Raw genomic sequence first — 16,221 nt, forward strand, 5'->3', positions numbered from 1 at the left:
TTTGTGCTTTTCTACTTCTTCCACACTTTTTCTGCTGCCCAATCTCACGGCTGCTGCTCAGCCCCAACCCCAGCTCTGCTATGTCTGAGGCCTTTTGCAGCTTTCCCAAACCCCTCTGATTTAGGAATTCCCACAGGCCCTGCCAGGGGGTGCTGTAGGGAGCTGCTGGCCAGGGGCACCACTGACCCTGCCTGGCCCTGCTGCCCTCGGTGCTGCCCACCACGCTGCCAACGCCACCCCACTGCTGCCAGTGCCCCCCAGAGCCCCTCAGTGCCCCCCCAGTGCTCCCAGTGTCCCCCCAGTGCCCCCACAGTGCCAGGCCAGCGCCCCAGTGCCCCTCGGTTCTGCAGGGGTGAAAGCAGCCCTTGGGGGTGTCAGTGACCCCATGGCACCGATCCTGCTGCAGAGGGACAGCCCCGGTGCCCCTCGTGGGCTCCTCATCCCAAACAGGGGCTGGGGGCGCTTCCTGGGGCATCAGCGGCACTGGCAGGGCTGACACGGCTTTGGGGCTCTTATGGGATTTGGGGTTTTGGTGGGATTTGCGGCTTTTATGGGATTTGGGGTTCTTATGGGAAACGGCAGCCAGGGCTGCAGTGGGTTTGGGGTTTCTATGGGATTTGGGGTTTCAATTGGATTTGGGGTTTTTATGGGATTTGGGGGTTTTATGGGATTTGGGGATTTTATGGGAAACAACAGCCAGGGCTGCCGTGGGTTTGGGGTTTCTATGGGATTTGGGGTTTTCATGGGATTTGGGGTTTTTATGGGAAATGGCAGCCAGGGCTGACATGGGTTTGGGGGTTTCTCTGGGATTTGGGGTGTTTATGGGATTTGGTGTTTCTATGGGATTTGGTGTTTCTATGGGATTTGGGGGTTTTATGGGATTTGGGGATTTTATGGGATTTGGGGTTTCTATGGGATTTGGTGTTTCTCTGGGATTTGGGGTTTCTATGGGATTTGGTGTTTCTATGGGATTTGGTGTTTCTCTGGGATTTGGGGTGTTTATGGGATTTGGGGTTTCTCTGGGATTTGGGGTTTCTATGGGATTTGGTGTTTCTATGGGATTTGGTGTTTCTATGGGATTTGGGGTTTCTCTGGGATTTGGGGTTTCTATGGGATTTGGGGTTTCTCTGGGATTTGGTGTTTCTCTGGGATTGGGTGTTTATGGGATTTGGGGTTTCTATGGTAAATGGCAGCACCAGGTACACTCCCCTCATGCCCCAGCCCTGCTGGCAGCCCTCGGGGCACGGCGAGGTGTCCGCGATTAAATTAAACCCTTTGTGCTCCCGAACCCCGCGCTAAGGCTGCAATTGTGTTGGCGCTTCTCTAATTTGGAGCTCTTCTTCAAAAAGCACCGAGTCTGGAATGTTTGTTCTCCGCTTTTTTTCACATCATTACTCTGATACTGCTTGATTAGCTCCCTCCCCAGTCATGATTGGTAATTAAAATAGGCATTAAAATTAGTCACTTAGCAATTTTGCTGTTCAATTGGCAATTAAATTACTTAATTGCAATTAAAGTCCTAATTTTAATTGGCAAAATGATAGATGTAGATTTAAGATAATATGTATAAATACTTTAATAAGTGTCTATATAAGGATTACTTAATTACTCAACTTCAAGTTATACTGTTAACTTTAGAACTTTTAAGTGAGTAATGAAATTTATATTACATCTATTCTAAGGATATGGTAATTAGGTGTATCACGGAGCCCTGCGAGGGCCCTGGCTGGAGGTTGGTGTGGGCTGGGTTGGGGTGTCACTGATGGAGAGGTGCTGCAGGTGAGGGAGGCTGCCTGAGCTCCTCCTTCGGGGAAGCCCATGGAGTCAACCCCAGAAATGCCATTCTGGCCAGCCCTGGGGTGTCACAGCCTTGGGGTGTTCATTATTGACCCCAGAAATGCCATTCTGGACAGCCCTAGGTGTCACAGCCTTGGGGTGTTCATTATTGACCCCAGAAATGCCATTCTAGACAGCCCTGGGGTGTCACAGCCTTGGGGTGTTCATTATTGACCCCAGAAATGCCATTCTAGACAGCCCTGGAGTGTCTCACAGCTTTGGGATGTCCCTTACTGACCCCAGAACACCCTGGCCAGCCCTGAGGTGTCTCACAGCTTTGGGGTGTTCATTACTGGCGCCAGAAATGCCATCCTGGACAGCCCTGGGGTATTCCTTTACTGACCCCAGGACATTTTGGACAGCCCTGAGGTGTCTCACAGCTTTGGGGTGTTCCTTGCTGACCCCAGAAATGCCATCCTGGACAGCCCTGGGGTGTTCCTTTGCTGACCCCAGGACATTTTGGACAGCCCTGAGGTGTCTCACAGCTTTGGGGTGTTCCTTCTGTGGGAGCTCTGTAGGATCAGGAGAGCACAGTGTGGGACGGAGTGGGAGCAGTTTGGGTTTCTGTGGTGCCTGTGGGGTTTCTCTGCTGTTGGTGGAGTTACTCTGGTGTTTGTGTGTTTCTCTGTTGTTTGTGGGGTTTCTCTGCTGTTTGTGGGGTTTTTTCTCTGCTGTTTGTGGGGTTTCTGTGGTGCCTGTGGGGTTTCTCTGCTGTCTGTGGGGTTTCTCTGCTGCCTGTGGGGTTTCTCTGTTGTTTGTGGGGTTTCTCTGTTGTTTATGGGGTTTCTGTGGTGCCTGTGGGGTTTCTCTGCTGTTTTTGGGTTTCTCTGCTGTCTGTGGGGTGGCCCCAGTGGCAGGGTGGGTTGGGAAGGAGCCCTTTCCTCGGTTTCCCAGGGAATCTCAGTGTTCCCGGGCAGGGCTGTGGGAGCCAGCGCTGGCTGCTGGGCTGGGGGGTTTTATCCCAGGCCAGGCTATGGGGTTTTATCCCAGGCCAGGCTATGGGGTTTTATCCTGCACTGGGCTGTGGGGTTTTATCCCAGATCAGGCTATGGGGTTTTATCCTGCACTGGGCTATGGGGTTTTATCCCAGGCCAGGCTATGGGGTTTTATCCTGCACTGGGCTGTGGGGTTTTATCCCAGATCAGGCTATGGGGTTTTATCCTGCACTGGGCTATGGGGCTTTATCCCAGGCCAGGCTATGGGGTTTTGTCCTGGGCTGGGAGGTTTATCCCAGGTTGCCCGTGGGGTTTTATCCCAGGCTGAGCTATGGGCATTTATCCTGCACTGGTCTATAGGGATTCATCCCAGGCTGACCTGTGGGGTTTTATCCCGGGCTGGGCTCAGGGGTTTTATTTCAGGCCAGGCTAGGGGGGTTTATCCCAGGCTGGGCTGTGGGCATTTATCCCGGGCCAGGAGCTGGTTCTGGCCCCGGGCTGTGTTCCCTTCACCCCTGATGCCACTGTGTGCTTTTTTCCAGGCCGGAACACAGCAGTGGGAAATGCAGGGCTGAGAGCAGAGCCCAGCCAGGACAGGCTCTGCATTTCAGTAAATAAACATCAGCCATTTAAGTGAATAAGTCTAAAATAAATAAAAATAATTATTTATTAACAAATAAATTAATAAATTTATTAATTTATTAATAAAGTAAAAATCACCAAAAGAAGCCAAATAAAATATAAATCCCTGAAAATAATGAATTAAATTAAGCAATGAAATAAATATTATTAAAAACGAATAAAATAGAAAATATTAAATAAGAAGTAATAAGAAATAAAGAGAAATAACTGAAATGAAAAATTATACAATAAATATATTGTATAATTATAAATATAATATATAAATATATACATTTATATATATATAAATAATATATATTATAAATATAAATATATAAAATAAAAATAAAATAAAATTAATACAACATATAAAAGAAAAACAATAAAAAAATAAAAATTAAGTTAATAATGGAATAAAAACAAAATACTAATAAAATAAAATAGACTAAATTCCAGGTGGGCAGTGGAAGCGGGGGCACGTTGCGCTCCTTTTGTGGTCTTGGCCTGGTTCTGTCTCATCCCTGTTCTGCCCCATTCCCGGTTCTGTCCCATTCCCGGCTCTGTCCGGTTTCTGTCCCGGTTCTGTCCCATTCCGGGCTCTGTCCCGGTTGTGTCTCCATTCCCGTTTCTGTCCCGGCTCTGTCCCTGTCCCGGTTCTGTGCCCTGTCCCGGCTCTGTCCCTGCTCTGTCTCCATTCCCGCTCCTGTCCCGGTTCTGTCCCATTCCCGGCTCTGTCCCCTGTCCCGGCTCTATCCCGGCTCTGTCCCCTGTCCCGGCTCTATCCCGGCTCTATCCCTGCTCTGTCTCCACTCCCGGTTCTGTCCCATTCCCGGCTCTGTCCCTGCTCTGTCTCCATTCCCGCTCCTGTCCCGGTTCTGTCCCGGTTCTGTCCCGGTTCTGTCCCATTCCCGCCTCTGTCCCTGCTCTGTCTCCATTCCCGCTCCTGTCCCGGTTCTGTCCCGGCTCTGTCCCTGCTCTGTCTCCACTCCCGCTCCTGTCCCGTTTCTGTCCCGGTTCTGTCCCGGTTCTGTCCCGGTTCTGTCCCATTCCCGGCTCTGTCCCTGCTCTGTCTCCACTCCCGCTCCTGTCCCGTTTCTGTCCCGGTTCTGTCCCGGTTCTGTCCCGGTTCTGTCCCATTCCCGCCTCTGTCCCTGCTCTGTCTCCACTCCCGCTCCTGTCCCGGTTCTGTCCCGGCCCGGGGTCGCGGTGGCGCGCGCTATTCCGGGTTTCGCGTCACGGTGACGCGCGCGGGGGGGCGGGGGTGGCACCGCCCTCTATGCAAATGAGGCCACGCCCCCGCCCGGGCGCGTGGCCGGGCGCGTCCCTCCGCGTGACGTCACCGCTCGGAACCTTACCAAAAGGGCGCGCTGGCGCGCGGGGGGGGCGTGTCCGGGGCGGGCCGCGGGCGGCGCGGATTGGCGGGCGGCGCTGACGCGCGGTGACGCGCGGGGGCTCGCGGCGCACGTTGGTCGGCGGCGGCCGCGGCCACATAAACAAAGGCACATTGCGGGCGGGCACAGTCCGGCCGCCCGCGCCGCCGCCGCCGCTCCGCCCGCCGCCGCTGCCGCTCTTGGATGCGCGCCCCGCGCTCCGCTCCCCGGTGAGTGCCCGGCCCGGCCCGGCCCGCCTCCCGCGCCCCCTCCCGCGCGAGGCTCCCCCGTACCGTGCTGTCCCGTCCCGTGCCGTGCCATCCCGTGCCGTGCCAGCTGCCGGCGGTCCCCGGACGGGACGGGTGGCGCTGCCCGCGGGCGCGTGTCCCCGGCGGAGCTGCCGCGCCGAGCCGGGTCCGTCCGGGCTGTCTGTCTGGCTGCCACCGCGCCCCGCTCCGGTACCGGCACCGCCGCCGCGCCGGGAGCCCCGCGCCGCGCCCGCTCTCCCCAGGGACGCGCCGCGGCTCCCGGAGGGCGGGGAGAAGGGAGCCCGGCAGCCGGTGCCGGTGACAGCCCGCCCGCGGGGAGCCGCCTGCCCGCTTAGCGAGAAACAACCCAGACTGAGCCCAGACCGAGCCCAGAGCGGCTCCTCGAGGGCGCGGGGCGGCCCCGGCACCGCTCCCGCTCCCGTGGGCTCCGCAGCCGGAGCTCCCCCGAGCCGGGCGGAGCGGCGGCGGCTCCGTGTGTCTGTCCGCGCTCAGGCGGCTCCGTGTGTCTGTCCCTGCGCCGGCGGCTCCGTGTGTCTGTCCGCGCTCAGGCGGCTCCGTGTGTCTGTCCCTCCACCGACCGTCCGTGTGTCAGTTCCCCGCCGGGGCTGCCTGACCGTCGGGTCCGTGTGCCCGTTCTCCGCTCCGGGTCCGTGTGTCTGTCCTCGCACCAGCGGGTTTGTGTGTCAGTCTCCCACCCGTGCTGCCCGATCGGTGGGTCCGTGTGTCAGTCCGTTCACCGGCAGGTCCGTGTGTCCGTCCGCTCACTGGCCAGTCCGTGTGTCGGTGTGTCGGGTCCGTGTGTCGGTCCACTTACCGGCGGGTCCGTGTGTCTATCCATCCGCTCACCGTCGGGTCCGCGTGTCAGTGTGTCTGTCCGCTCACCGGCGGGTCCGTGTGTCGTTCCGTGTGTCCGTCCGCTCACCGGCGGCTCCGTGTCTCCGCAGCCGTCGCGCCGGGCAGGCTGGAGCCGCCGCCGCGCTCTGAACCCGCGGACCCCTCGCTGCCCGCCGCGCTCCGACGCTGTCCGCCCTCGGCTGCCCCGAAGCCGCCGCTCCCCCGGCTGAAGGTGGGTGCGCTCCGTCCCCGCGGCCCCGGCGGGGCAGGGCGCTCCCGGCGCTCCCGGTGCTCGGCCCCGGTGGCCGGCGCGGGGCGGCCCGGGCCGAGCCTAGCTGCCGCTGTTTCGTTCGCAGCCATGCCCTGCGTTCAGGCTCAGTATGGGTCCTCGCCTCAAGGAGCCAGCCCGGCCTCCCAGAGCTACAGCTACCACTCCTCGGGAGAGTACAGCTCCGATTTCCTGACTCCGGAGTTCGTCAAGTTTAGCATGGACCTCACCAACACCGAGATCACCGCCACCACTTCTCTCCCCAGCTTCAGCACCTTTATGGACAACTACAACACGAGCTACGACGTGAAGCCCCCCTGCTTGTACCAAATGCCCCTGTCGGGACAGCAGTCCTCCATTAAGGTGGAAGACATTCAGATGCACGGCTACCAGCAGCACGGCCACCTGCCGCCGCAGTCCGAGGAGATGATGTCCCACTCGGGCTCCGTCTACTACAAGCCCTCGTCGCCCCCGACCCCGTCCACGCCCGGCTTCCAGGTGCAGCACGGCCCCGTGTGGGACGAGCCCGGCTCCCTGCACAACTTCCACCCCAACTACGTGGCCACCACGCACATGATCGAGCAGCGCAAGACGCCCGTGTCCCGCCTGTCGCTGTTCTCCTTCAAGCAGTCCCCGCCCGGCACGCCCGTGTCCAGCTGCCAGATGCGCTTCGAGGGGCCCCTGCACGTGCCCATGGGCGCCGAGCCCGCGGGGCCGCACCCCGGCGTGGACGGGCAGCCGTTCGCCGTGCCCGGCGGGCTCCGCAAGCAGCCGCCCATGGCCTTCCCGGGGCTGCCGCTGGGCCCCGCGCCGCAGCTGCTGGACAGCCAGGTGCCCTCGCCGCCGTCCCGCGGCTCGCCCTCCAACGAGGGGCTCTGCGCCGTGTGCGGCGACAACGCGGCCTGCCAGCACTACGGCGTGCGCACCTGCGAGGGCTGCAAGGGCTTCTTCAAGGTGAGCGGGGCCGAGCGGGGCGGCGGGGGGCGGCGGGGCGGCCCGCGGGGCCCGCGGATGGAAATCGGTTAGGACAGAGCGGCGCGTCTGAGCTAACCGTGTGGAACGGAATTCCCTGTGGTAAAATTAAGTGATCTCTTTATTTCGCCATCCTGATTGAATAATCTTATCGTTTTAAATAGAGGAGGTCTCCAAGGAATGTAAATAATATGAATGCCCACGGATTTGTATTTACCGAGCGTCTCTTTCCCTCCTCTTGGCATATAAAACACGGCTAGGAGCTGCGAGGTTAGCTTGGATGTTAACGCTGTCAATTTTCTCCTGTTAAATGCCCTGGGAAGGGAAAAAAAAAAAAAAAAAAAGGAAGGGAGGGGGGGAAGGAAAAGGAAATAAAAGGGAAAAAAGGGAAACTAAATAAAGGGGGAAAGGGAATAAAATTAAAGAGGGAAAAGGGCAAAGGAAATGAAGGGAAAAGAAAATAAATCTAAAAGGTCGAAGAAGAAAAGGGGAAAAGGAAAAATTTAAAAGGGAGAAGAGAATAAAGGGGTAAAGAGGAAGGGATATAAAGGTTAAAAAGAGGAGAAGTAAAGATAAAAAAAAATGAAAATAAAATAAAGGGGGAAAATGAAAGCGGGAACGGAAAACGAAGGGGAAGAAAACAAAGCGGATAAACGGAAAATAAAATAAAGGGGGGGGGGGAGGAAAGAAAAACCAGGGTGGAAGGCGGTAAAAGCAGCCGCGGGCAGGCGGGACTCGGGGCGCTCCGGTCCGGCGCTGACGCCGCTGCCGCCCGGTGCAGCGCACGGTGCAGAAGAACGCCAAGTACGTGTGTCTGGCCAACAAGAACTGCCCGGTGGACAAGCGCCGCCGCAACCGCTGCCAGTACTGCCGCTTCCAGAAGTGCCTGGCCGTCGGCATGGTCAAGGAGGGTGAGTGTCCGTCCGTCCGTCCGCGAGCGGGTCCGAGCGTCGGGCGCGCCCCGCGGCGCCGGGCTGACCCCCGTCTCTTGCAGTGGTGCGCACAGACAGCCTCAAAGGCCGGCGCGGCCGCTTGCCGTCCAAACCGAAGAGCCCCCAGGAGCCTTCTCCCCCCTCTCCCCCGGTGAGTCTGATCAGTGCGCTGGTGAGAGCCCATGTCGACTCCAACCCGGCTATGACCAGCCTGGACTATTCCCGGGTAAGCGGCACCGAGCTCGCGGAGGGACCCCGCCGCCGCCGCCCGGGGAGGGGGGTCCGGCCCCGCGGCCGTGCGGGGGGACACGGGAGCCCGCCCGGGGCTCGGCTCGGCTCGGCTCTGCCCGCCCGGGCTCGGCTCGGCTCGGCTCGGCTCAGCCCTGCTCTGCCCGCCCGGGCTCGGCTCGGCTCGGCTCAGCCCTGCTCTGCCGGCACCGGGGGCTCGGCTCGGCTCGGCTCAGCCCTGCTCTGCCCGCCCGGGGCTCGGCTCAGCCCTGCTCTGCCGGCACCGGGGGCTCGGCTCGGCTCGGCTCGGCCCCGCCCGGGATCGGGCCCCCCGCGCACGGAGAGCGGCGGCCTCGGAGCGCCGTTCCTAATCGAATTAATTGCCCCGGAACATCTAATTTCCTCACCGGTCAGAGAGAGCTTTAATTGTTATCCCAGCCCGCTCCCCGGCCAGCGACGGGGCGAGCAATTTCACGGGTTATAGACTTTAGAGAACCTCATTAAGTGCTTTTTAAAATGAATTTCCAGTTCCAGGCTAACCCCGACTACCAGCTGAGCGGTGACGACACCCAGCACATCCAGCAGTTCTACGATCTGCTGACCGGCTCCATGGAGATCATCCGAGGGTGGGCGGAAAAAATCCCCGGCTTCACCGAGCTGCCCAAGACGGACCAGGACCTGCTGTTCGAGTCCGCCTTCCTGGAGCTGTTCGTGCTGCGCCTGGCGTACAGGTGAGCGGGGCAGGCAGGGAATCGCACCCCTTCAAGGTCCGCTGGGCTGCGTTTTATTAACTCCTCGGTAATTAGGTGCCTCTTAAATCCTTCCTTTATTGCTCCTGGAGTAATTAGTTGTTTAGATTTTCTCCCCAATCATCTCCTTTCTTATTATTTTATTTCTTTCCTGCTCTCTCTTGTTGTTTTTTCTCTTTCATTCCCTCTTCTGTTTTATCTTTTCCCCCCCGTCTGTCCTTCTTCCTTTTGCTCATTCTCTCGTTCTTTACTCTTATATTTTGTCTTTCTCTTATCTTTTGTCTTTTTCTTTCTTTTCCTCCATTTTCTCTCGCTATCTAATTTTCCTCCCTCTCTCATCCCTCCATCCATGCATCGGCTCACTCTGGGGTTGTGCCCTTCCTTGCAGGTCCAACCCCGTGGAGGGGAAGCTGATCTTCTGCAACGGGGTGGTGCTGCACCGGTTGCAGTGCATCCGTGGCTTCGGGGAGTGGATCGATTCCATCGTGGAGTTCTCCTCCAACCTGCAGAACATGAACATCGACATCTCTGCCTTCTCGTGCATCGCTGCCCTGGCCATGGTGACAGGTCAGTGTCCCCCCTGCCGCCCCCCGCCCGCCCTGCTCCGTGCCAGACCCCTGACCTCCCACACCCTTCTATTGCAGAGAGGCACGGGCTCAAGGAACCCAAGCGGGTGGAAGAGCTTCAGAACAAGATTGTAAATTGTCTCAAAGACCACGTGACTTTCAATAACGGGGGGCTGAATCGCCCCAACTATTTGTCCAAACTCTTGGGGAAGCTCCCCGAACTCCGCACGCTTTGCACGCAGGGGCTGCAGCGCATTTTCTACCTGAAACTGGAGGATTTGGTGCCACCGCCAGCAATAATCGACAAACTTTTCCTGGACACTTTACCTTTCTAAGACTCTTCCCGCACGCTTCCGCTGACCCGAGGAGAAGCTCCACCTGCCCGGAGCTGGTGTGGGCCCAGAGCAGCACCCCTGGGTGCCAGCTCCCACCCGGCCGGTGCTGCCAGCTCCTGCAGGCAGAAGGCGATGGGCATTTTGGCTCTGGGCCATCATGGATGCAGCTCATGGACTACACAAATACCATGGTATAAACTTTTTATTCTCGGCTTCTAAATGAGTTTATGATTAAGGACTTCTGGTGCAAAGACAAGCCTGCCTGGCGGCGCCGGCTCACGCGGGGCCAAACCCAGCGCCGGGGCGACCCAAAGCCTCACCCTCCTAAAGACTAAAGTTTTCTGCAGCAAAAGAAAGCTGTAATATACCCAGACAGACCCCAAACCTTGCGTGGGTGGCGTGGCGTTAATGAAGGCGAAGGCTTGTAAATTTATCAGATGCGGTTTGGCTTTTTAAAAAAAAAAAGTAAAATATTCTTCTGTGCCTATTTATGATGAAAAGTGGAAAATAATTCTTAAAAAAATTAATCAAAAATAAAAGCTAAATGTGTTTGGGAAGAAAAATATTAAAAAAAAAAAAGGGAGAATTAAAAAAAAAAAAAAGGAAAGAAAACCCAATCTGTCCATACCAGGGAAGCATGACGATTCCAGGGTGACAATGTTATAGGCACTTGCTATTTCAGTAATGTCTATATTCTATAAATAGTATTTCAGACACTATGTAGTCTGGTAGCTTTTATAAAGACTGGTAGTTATCTAAGCTTCAAACATTTTCTCAATTGTAAAATAGGTGGGCACAAGTGTTACCCCCGGAATCCCCCCCAAAGGGACACATAGTGTTTGTAAACACCGCCCGACACCCCTTGTTTGTAAGTGTTGTATGTACTGTTGATGTTGATTAAAGAAGAAGTTTATATCTTGATTATTTTGTTGTCTAAAGCTAAACAGATCTTGCATGCAGCAGCTTTTGACTGTTTCCAGAGTGCTTATACTATACATAACTCCCTGGAAATTACTGAGCACTTTGAATTCTTGGTTTGTTTTTGTTCCATTTGTTTTTTTTATGTCTAAAAATTGTCGGTTAATATATTATTTTATGTTTGAGTAATATTTTTAATATTGCCATATTCTGTAGTATTTTTCTTTGTATACCCCGGTTTGGCACACGGGAAAGTCGCTGCCTTTTTTTAATATGGTGTACGACAGTTAGAAACGCGGATTATTATTATGATTATAATTATTATAATTATTATTATTATTATTTTTTCTCCCGAGAACTCTTTCTTTGAGAAAGACAATTTTAATGTTTACAACAATAAAACATGTAAACGAATCGAATTTCGTCTCCTTTCTGCCGAAGTGCGAAGGCGCTCAGCCAGGGGACAAAAGCCTCTGCCCGTGCGGCGCTCCCGGAGCGGCGATGGCCGGGGCCGCTCCCGCTCGGTGCCGCGGGAGGAAGAGGAGGAAGAGCCGCGGCTCGGAGGTTGGTCCTTCCTTCCCCGCGTTTTAGCGCGCTCGGTCCCCGCCGCAGGCAGACCCCGCATCCCGCGCCATCCATCCGTCCGTCCGTCCATCCATCCATCCATCCATCCATCCATCCATCCATCCCTCTCTCCCTCCCTCCATCCCTCCGTCCTCCCGCTCCGGCGTTCGCTCAGGCGCATCCCTTCGGCGGGGGTAATTCCTCAGGAAACACCTTCCGTGGAGGAGTTTAATTCCCGAATCCGCGCCCGCGGAGGGGCTCGGGGGGCAGCGCGGAGCGCAGCGGGTGCGGGATCCGGGCTCCTGCCAAGCTTTGGGTCGGGGGCGGCTCTCGGAGCCCCGCGGCACCGGCACCGCACCCGGGGCACGGGCAGCACGCTCGGGGGCACCAACACCGCGCCCGGAGCCCCGCGGGTGCCGGGAGCGGGAGGCGCTCACGGGAGTCCCGAGTGTGCAGAGGGAGGAGGATCCCGAACTCCGCTGGTTTGTCCAGGGGAACGGAGCTTCACCTCTCGCCTCGGGAGCCAATATAACGCCCGTGGGAGGGTGAGGGAGGCACCACCGGGATCGCCTTTGCTCCTCTGTGCCGCGAGGTCCCGCGGTGCCCAAAGCCCTGCGGACACGGGTGCGGGGCAGCATCCCGGTGCTGCATCCCCGTCCCGGTGCTGCATCCCAGCCCCGTGACACATCCCCGTCCCGGAGCCGCGTCCCTATTCCGGTGCAGCATCCCCGTCTCGGAGCCGCCTCCGAATCCCGGTTCTGCATCCCCGGTGCTGTAATCCCGTCCCGGTACCGCATCCCCGTCCCGGTGCTGTGCCCCAGCCCAGCGCCACATCCCCATCTCGGTGCCGCATCCCTGTCCCGGTCCGGCATCCCCGTCCCCGTCCCGGGGCTCTGCAGCCCCCGGAGCGGGCGAGCCCCGGGTACCCGCTGTGCCGGGAAGGGGCTTGGCGGCTCGGCCAGGCGAAAACCCCGAAAATGAAGAGTCGTGAACAGGAATGAAAGTCGGTGCTGTGCGGGACAAGGAGCGGGGCTGGGGCAGGTGCGGGTGTTTCCTAACTCATCCCGAGCGGGGTCTGGAGCTCGGGATCGCCACGGAGCTGGAATACTTGTGGGTTCGACCTAAACAGTGCACATGGAATACAGAGATGCCCTAAATATATATAGAATACAGACATTCCTTCAATATGTGTAAATAAATATGAAAGTGTAAATGCCTATGCTCTAGAATGGGTTTAAAAAGCAAAAGAAAGACAAAAACCTGTTTATCGAAAGAATTTAACAACCCGATCCCCCTCTGAATATCCCCCAGCTGCTCCCAATCCCCCCAGAAATCACCTGCTCCCACCGCGTTAATCAGCGCCCTTCGCAGCAACTTTCCTGACAGGTTTAACCCTCTGCACCTGGGCAGAGCAGGATTTACCCTCCCCGGGCGGCCCTTCCACACCTGCCGCGGCTTTTCCCGCAATTTCTCCCGGGTGTACCCGGGTGTGTCCCGTGCGGGACGAGCGGAGGAGCCGAGGCCGGAGCGAGCGGGCACCGGACACGGGCAGCGGGCACCAAGGTGGGCAGGGGATGGGGCAGGGGCTGGGGCTGGGGGCGGGCTGCCGAGGGGGCACAGCCTCTGTACTCCCTGCCTTGCTGCCTTTCGCCTTTTGCAGGCTCCGGGAATGCTGAGCGCTGTGCAGAGACCTTGGGGAAAAAGGTTCAGAGCAGGAGCTCAAGGCAGAATGTGGAGCTGAAGGAATGGTTTTTTAACTGGCGGTATCAATGGGAGGATTTATTAAAAGGTTTCGCTTCTCCGGGCTTGCAATATTCCAGATCAATAGCTATCTTAATTATTTTTGCCGTGCGCTGCTGCTGGAATTTGTTACTGCTCGTTCTGCTGGGCTCGTGTGAGGAGCGGCCAGACCCATCCTGGTTTGTTTCTCGTAATTCCAGGTTTCGTAGCTCTTTGCAAACCCCCCCGGGCTGATTTGAGCCCAACTTTCTGTTTTGCTGTTTCTGTGGAGTTACTCCGAGGTGTAAGGGCGGAGAGCGTTTGCTTTGTCCGGAGTCACCTGCCGCGCACACAGGAGCGTCCCCGCTCCTCCCCAGAGCTGGGCACCTTCCTCCTCCTGCCCAGGAGGTTACACCGAGGCGCAATTCTCCCAAACGTGCCGACATTTCCGAACCTGACCGGGAACCGGGGCTGGGTTCGGGCCAGGTGTGCCCTGCCCGCCGCGCTCCGCCATCCCAGCCGCCTTTTCCGAGGCTCTGGACGCTGCGATGGTGCCCTGGCTGTGCTGGGCTCCGAGTGCCACCAAAGCGGGCTGGCAGCATTGCTGGGGAGGTGCGTGCTGCTCCTGCACAGGAGCTGCCCCGGTGGGAGCTTTGCTGCTTTGGGAATGCAGAGGCAGCGCTCGGTCCCTCCCCATCATCCTCACCTGTGGGTCCCTGCCCCATCATCCTCACCTGAGTGCTGTGAGCAGCCCACAGAACTCACGGCCGGGGTCTCCAGAGCTGGGGAATTCACGTTTTATGTGATTTTACCCTCCTGGCTTTTCTGCAGCGTGAGAAACCCCCGGACTGGCTGCATGCAAAAGGTGCCTCGGATGCACCTGTAGCTGATTTTTTATGTATAAGTAAACCCCGCGCTGCATAATCTGCACTTGTGAAACGTTAGCCCTGGGTAACCCCTGCAGCTGCGGATGGTGCAGAGGGAGATGTTGGTATTCATGAATGTTTTGACATATTTGACATTTCCTATATGCTGTGCTTTCTCTGCTTTCCTCCTGTCTCTGCTCCCCTGGCTGAGCAGGGAAGAGTTTCCCTCTCTGGTGCTGTGGCACAATGTAGAGGAGCTGCAGCTTCGTGGGTTTGTTTGTTTTCTTAATTTATCTCATTTAAAAGTATATGCTTATCAAAGCAGTGGCACTATTGCATTTTGGTGGGATGGCTGCATTTTAACGGGGTAAAATGCTGAGGAGAAATCTGCCTTTGGACCAGTGTGAGCAGCACCTTTTATCGAACAGGCCTCCTGTCTAGTCACAGGATTTCTTAATTTTTATTCAAATCTTTATGATTCTCTGTCAGAAACCAAACCTCACGTGCGATTTTGGGAGCACCATTAGCACGAGAATTTCCTCAGCAAACCTCAGGTGTTCTGGTCGCTTCAGCCTCTCCTCCTCAGCTCCCCGTTCACAGCTGGGCTGCTCTGGTGAGTGGAGGAGTTCAATGCAATGAATGTTCCTGCTGAGGAGAAGGGCTGTTGGGGCACGTTTGAGCGTGGGCACTCAGCTTTTCCGTGGGGCTGCAGCTGTGGGGTCGCTGGGGTGGCTGTGGCAGCCCTGGGTGGGCTGGGCTCAGGTTAAATTAATTAATGCTCTGGTTAAATTAATTCATGGCTTTGGTAGGATGGCTCTGCTCTACAGCACTGGCAAACCCAGGTTTTTGTGCCTGACTGACGGCACAGGACTTACATGTGTTAATAAACACCAAATAACGTTACTGAGCTCGCTTTCCTTGACCTGTTTGTTGTCAGGGATGGCAAACACAGCGTTGGGAGAGCAGGAGCCTGCAGGGCCCGTGGCTCAGGGCTGGCTGCTCCTGCCTCAGGGCGTTTGGGGTTTGTCCTGCACTCAGGGAAGGTCCAGGACACACTATTTTCAGAGCACAGCCTTCCCCTAAAGCTGCCATTAAGTGACTCTAATTTTATATTTATTTTATTTTCCTGTAAAATTGGGTATTTTCCTGGATGTGTCCAAAGAGCAGAGATGTGAATTTTGGAATGATGTGATTTCTGAGTGGTGTGATTTTTGAGTGATGTGACTTCCAATATCTGGTCATGAGTTTTGCAGCCATAGGCATGTGAGGATATGGCATCAACAAACTGCTGGAACTCAGGGCTGGTCAGCACAACATTTATAGAAATATTTACCAAGTGTAAATGATGGAGGGTCCTAAAGAACAGCACCCCAAGTTCATGTATTCATGATATTTTTGTCATGAAAAATCTCCTGTGTAACAGCGCACAAAGAAGGACAATAAAACACATTTGGGCCCATTACAAATGAATTTCAAGTCGCATGCTGATGTCTTTTCTCCTGAAAACCTCGGTAAAAATGATTTTGTGCTAATTCCTCCTGTAAAAATGATTTTGTGCTAATTAGAGGACTGAAAGAATTGTTACATTTTTATTTCCTTGCATTCCCTGACACATACAAATACAGTTCATGTGTTCACAATGCTTTCCTCATCTGCAAGTGAGCAGCAGGGCCACGATGAGAAGGGCATATTCCATAAAATACATTTGGGCTAGAGTTGTGTTTTTGATAGATTTGCAAACAAAATGTGATTTAATGACAAAGTTACCAGGAGCAAGTCCCTGCTGTTAGTGAGGTGGGGCTAAAATCAATTCCAAAGCTCTGCTCTCTGCCTTTGGAGACGTTTTGGGGGAGAAAGCTGCAGGTTCAGTGACCAGGGCTGCAGAGGAACCCTTGGCCCTGCAATCGCAGCAGTGCCTGTGCCATGGGGAGCTGGAGCAGGGATATTTTCATTTTCTGCAGGGTTCAGAGGCTGTGCAAGCCCTGGGAGCTCTCCCACGGGTCTGTGCTGGGCTCTGTGCTTCCAGCAGGGAACCCCGGCTTTGTGCATCCAGCCCCAGCTCCTCCCCAAGCTTATTAATAATATTTAATGGGGATCTATACTGAGGAGATCTTCCTTCGGGGAAAGGGAGAAGTAGACCAGGAGCTGCTCCTTTTGGTGCAGAGGATGCCGTGTCATGGCACCCTGTGCTCCAGGCTCAATTCCAGCCCAGAGCGGGGAGTGCAGGTGGGAACAGGCT

At 56.0% G+C, this 16,221-nt stretch overlaps 1 protein-coding gene across 2 annotated transcripts; it reads left to right on the plus strand.

Moving 5' to 3' along the window:
• Window positions 1-6,003: 6,003 nt before the first annotated feature.
• On the plus strand, window positions 6,004-11,247 carry NR4A2 (nuclear receptor subfamily 4 group A member 2). 2 transcript variants are annotated; one of them, XM_063161481.1, is made up of 7 exons: window positions 6,004-6,097; window positions 6,222-7,087; window positions 7,887-8,016; window positions 8,100-8,263; window positions 8,794-8,996; window positions 9,403-9,581; window positions 9,659-11,247. In XM_063161481.1, exons 2-7 carry the CDS (start codon window positions 6,224-6,226, stop codon window positions 9,913-9,915), a joined length of 1,797 nt encoding a protein of 598 aa, XP_063017551.1. In that variant the 5' UTR covers window positions 6,004-6,097; window positions 6,222-6,223; the 3' UTR covers window positions 9,916-11,247. The 2 variants fall into 2 exon arrangements, with proteins under 2 accessions (XP_063017551.1, XP_063017552.1); XM_063161482.1 differs by having other exon boundaries at window positions 8,100-8,188.
• Window positions 11,248-16,221: the final 4,974 nt, after the last annotated feature.

The sequence above is a fragment of the Melospiza melodia genome, chromosome 8 (assembly GCF_035770615.1).
Source record: "Melospiza melodia melodia isolate bMelMel2 chromosome 8, bMelMel2.pri, whole genome shotgun sequence".
In the NCBI taxonomy this organism is placed as follows: Eukaryota; Metazoa; Chordata; class Aves; order Passeriformes; family Passerellidae; genus Melospiza; species Melospiza melodia.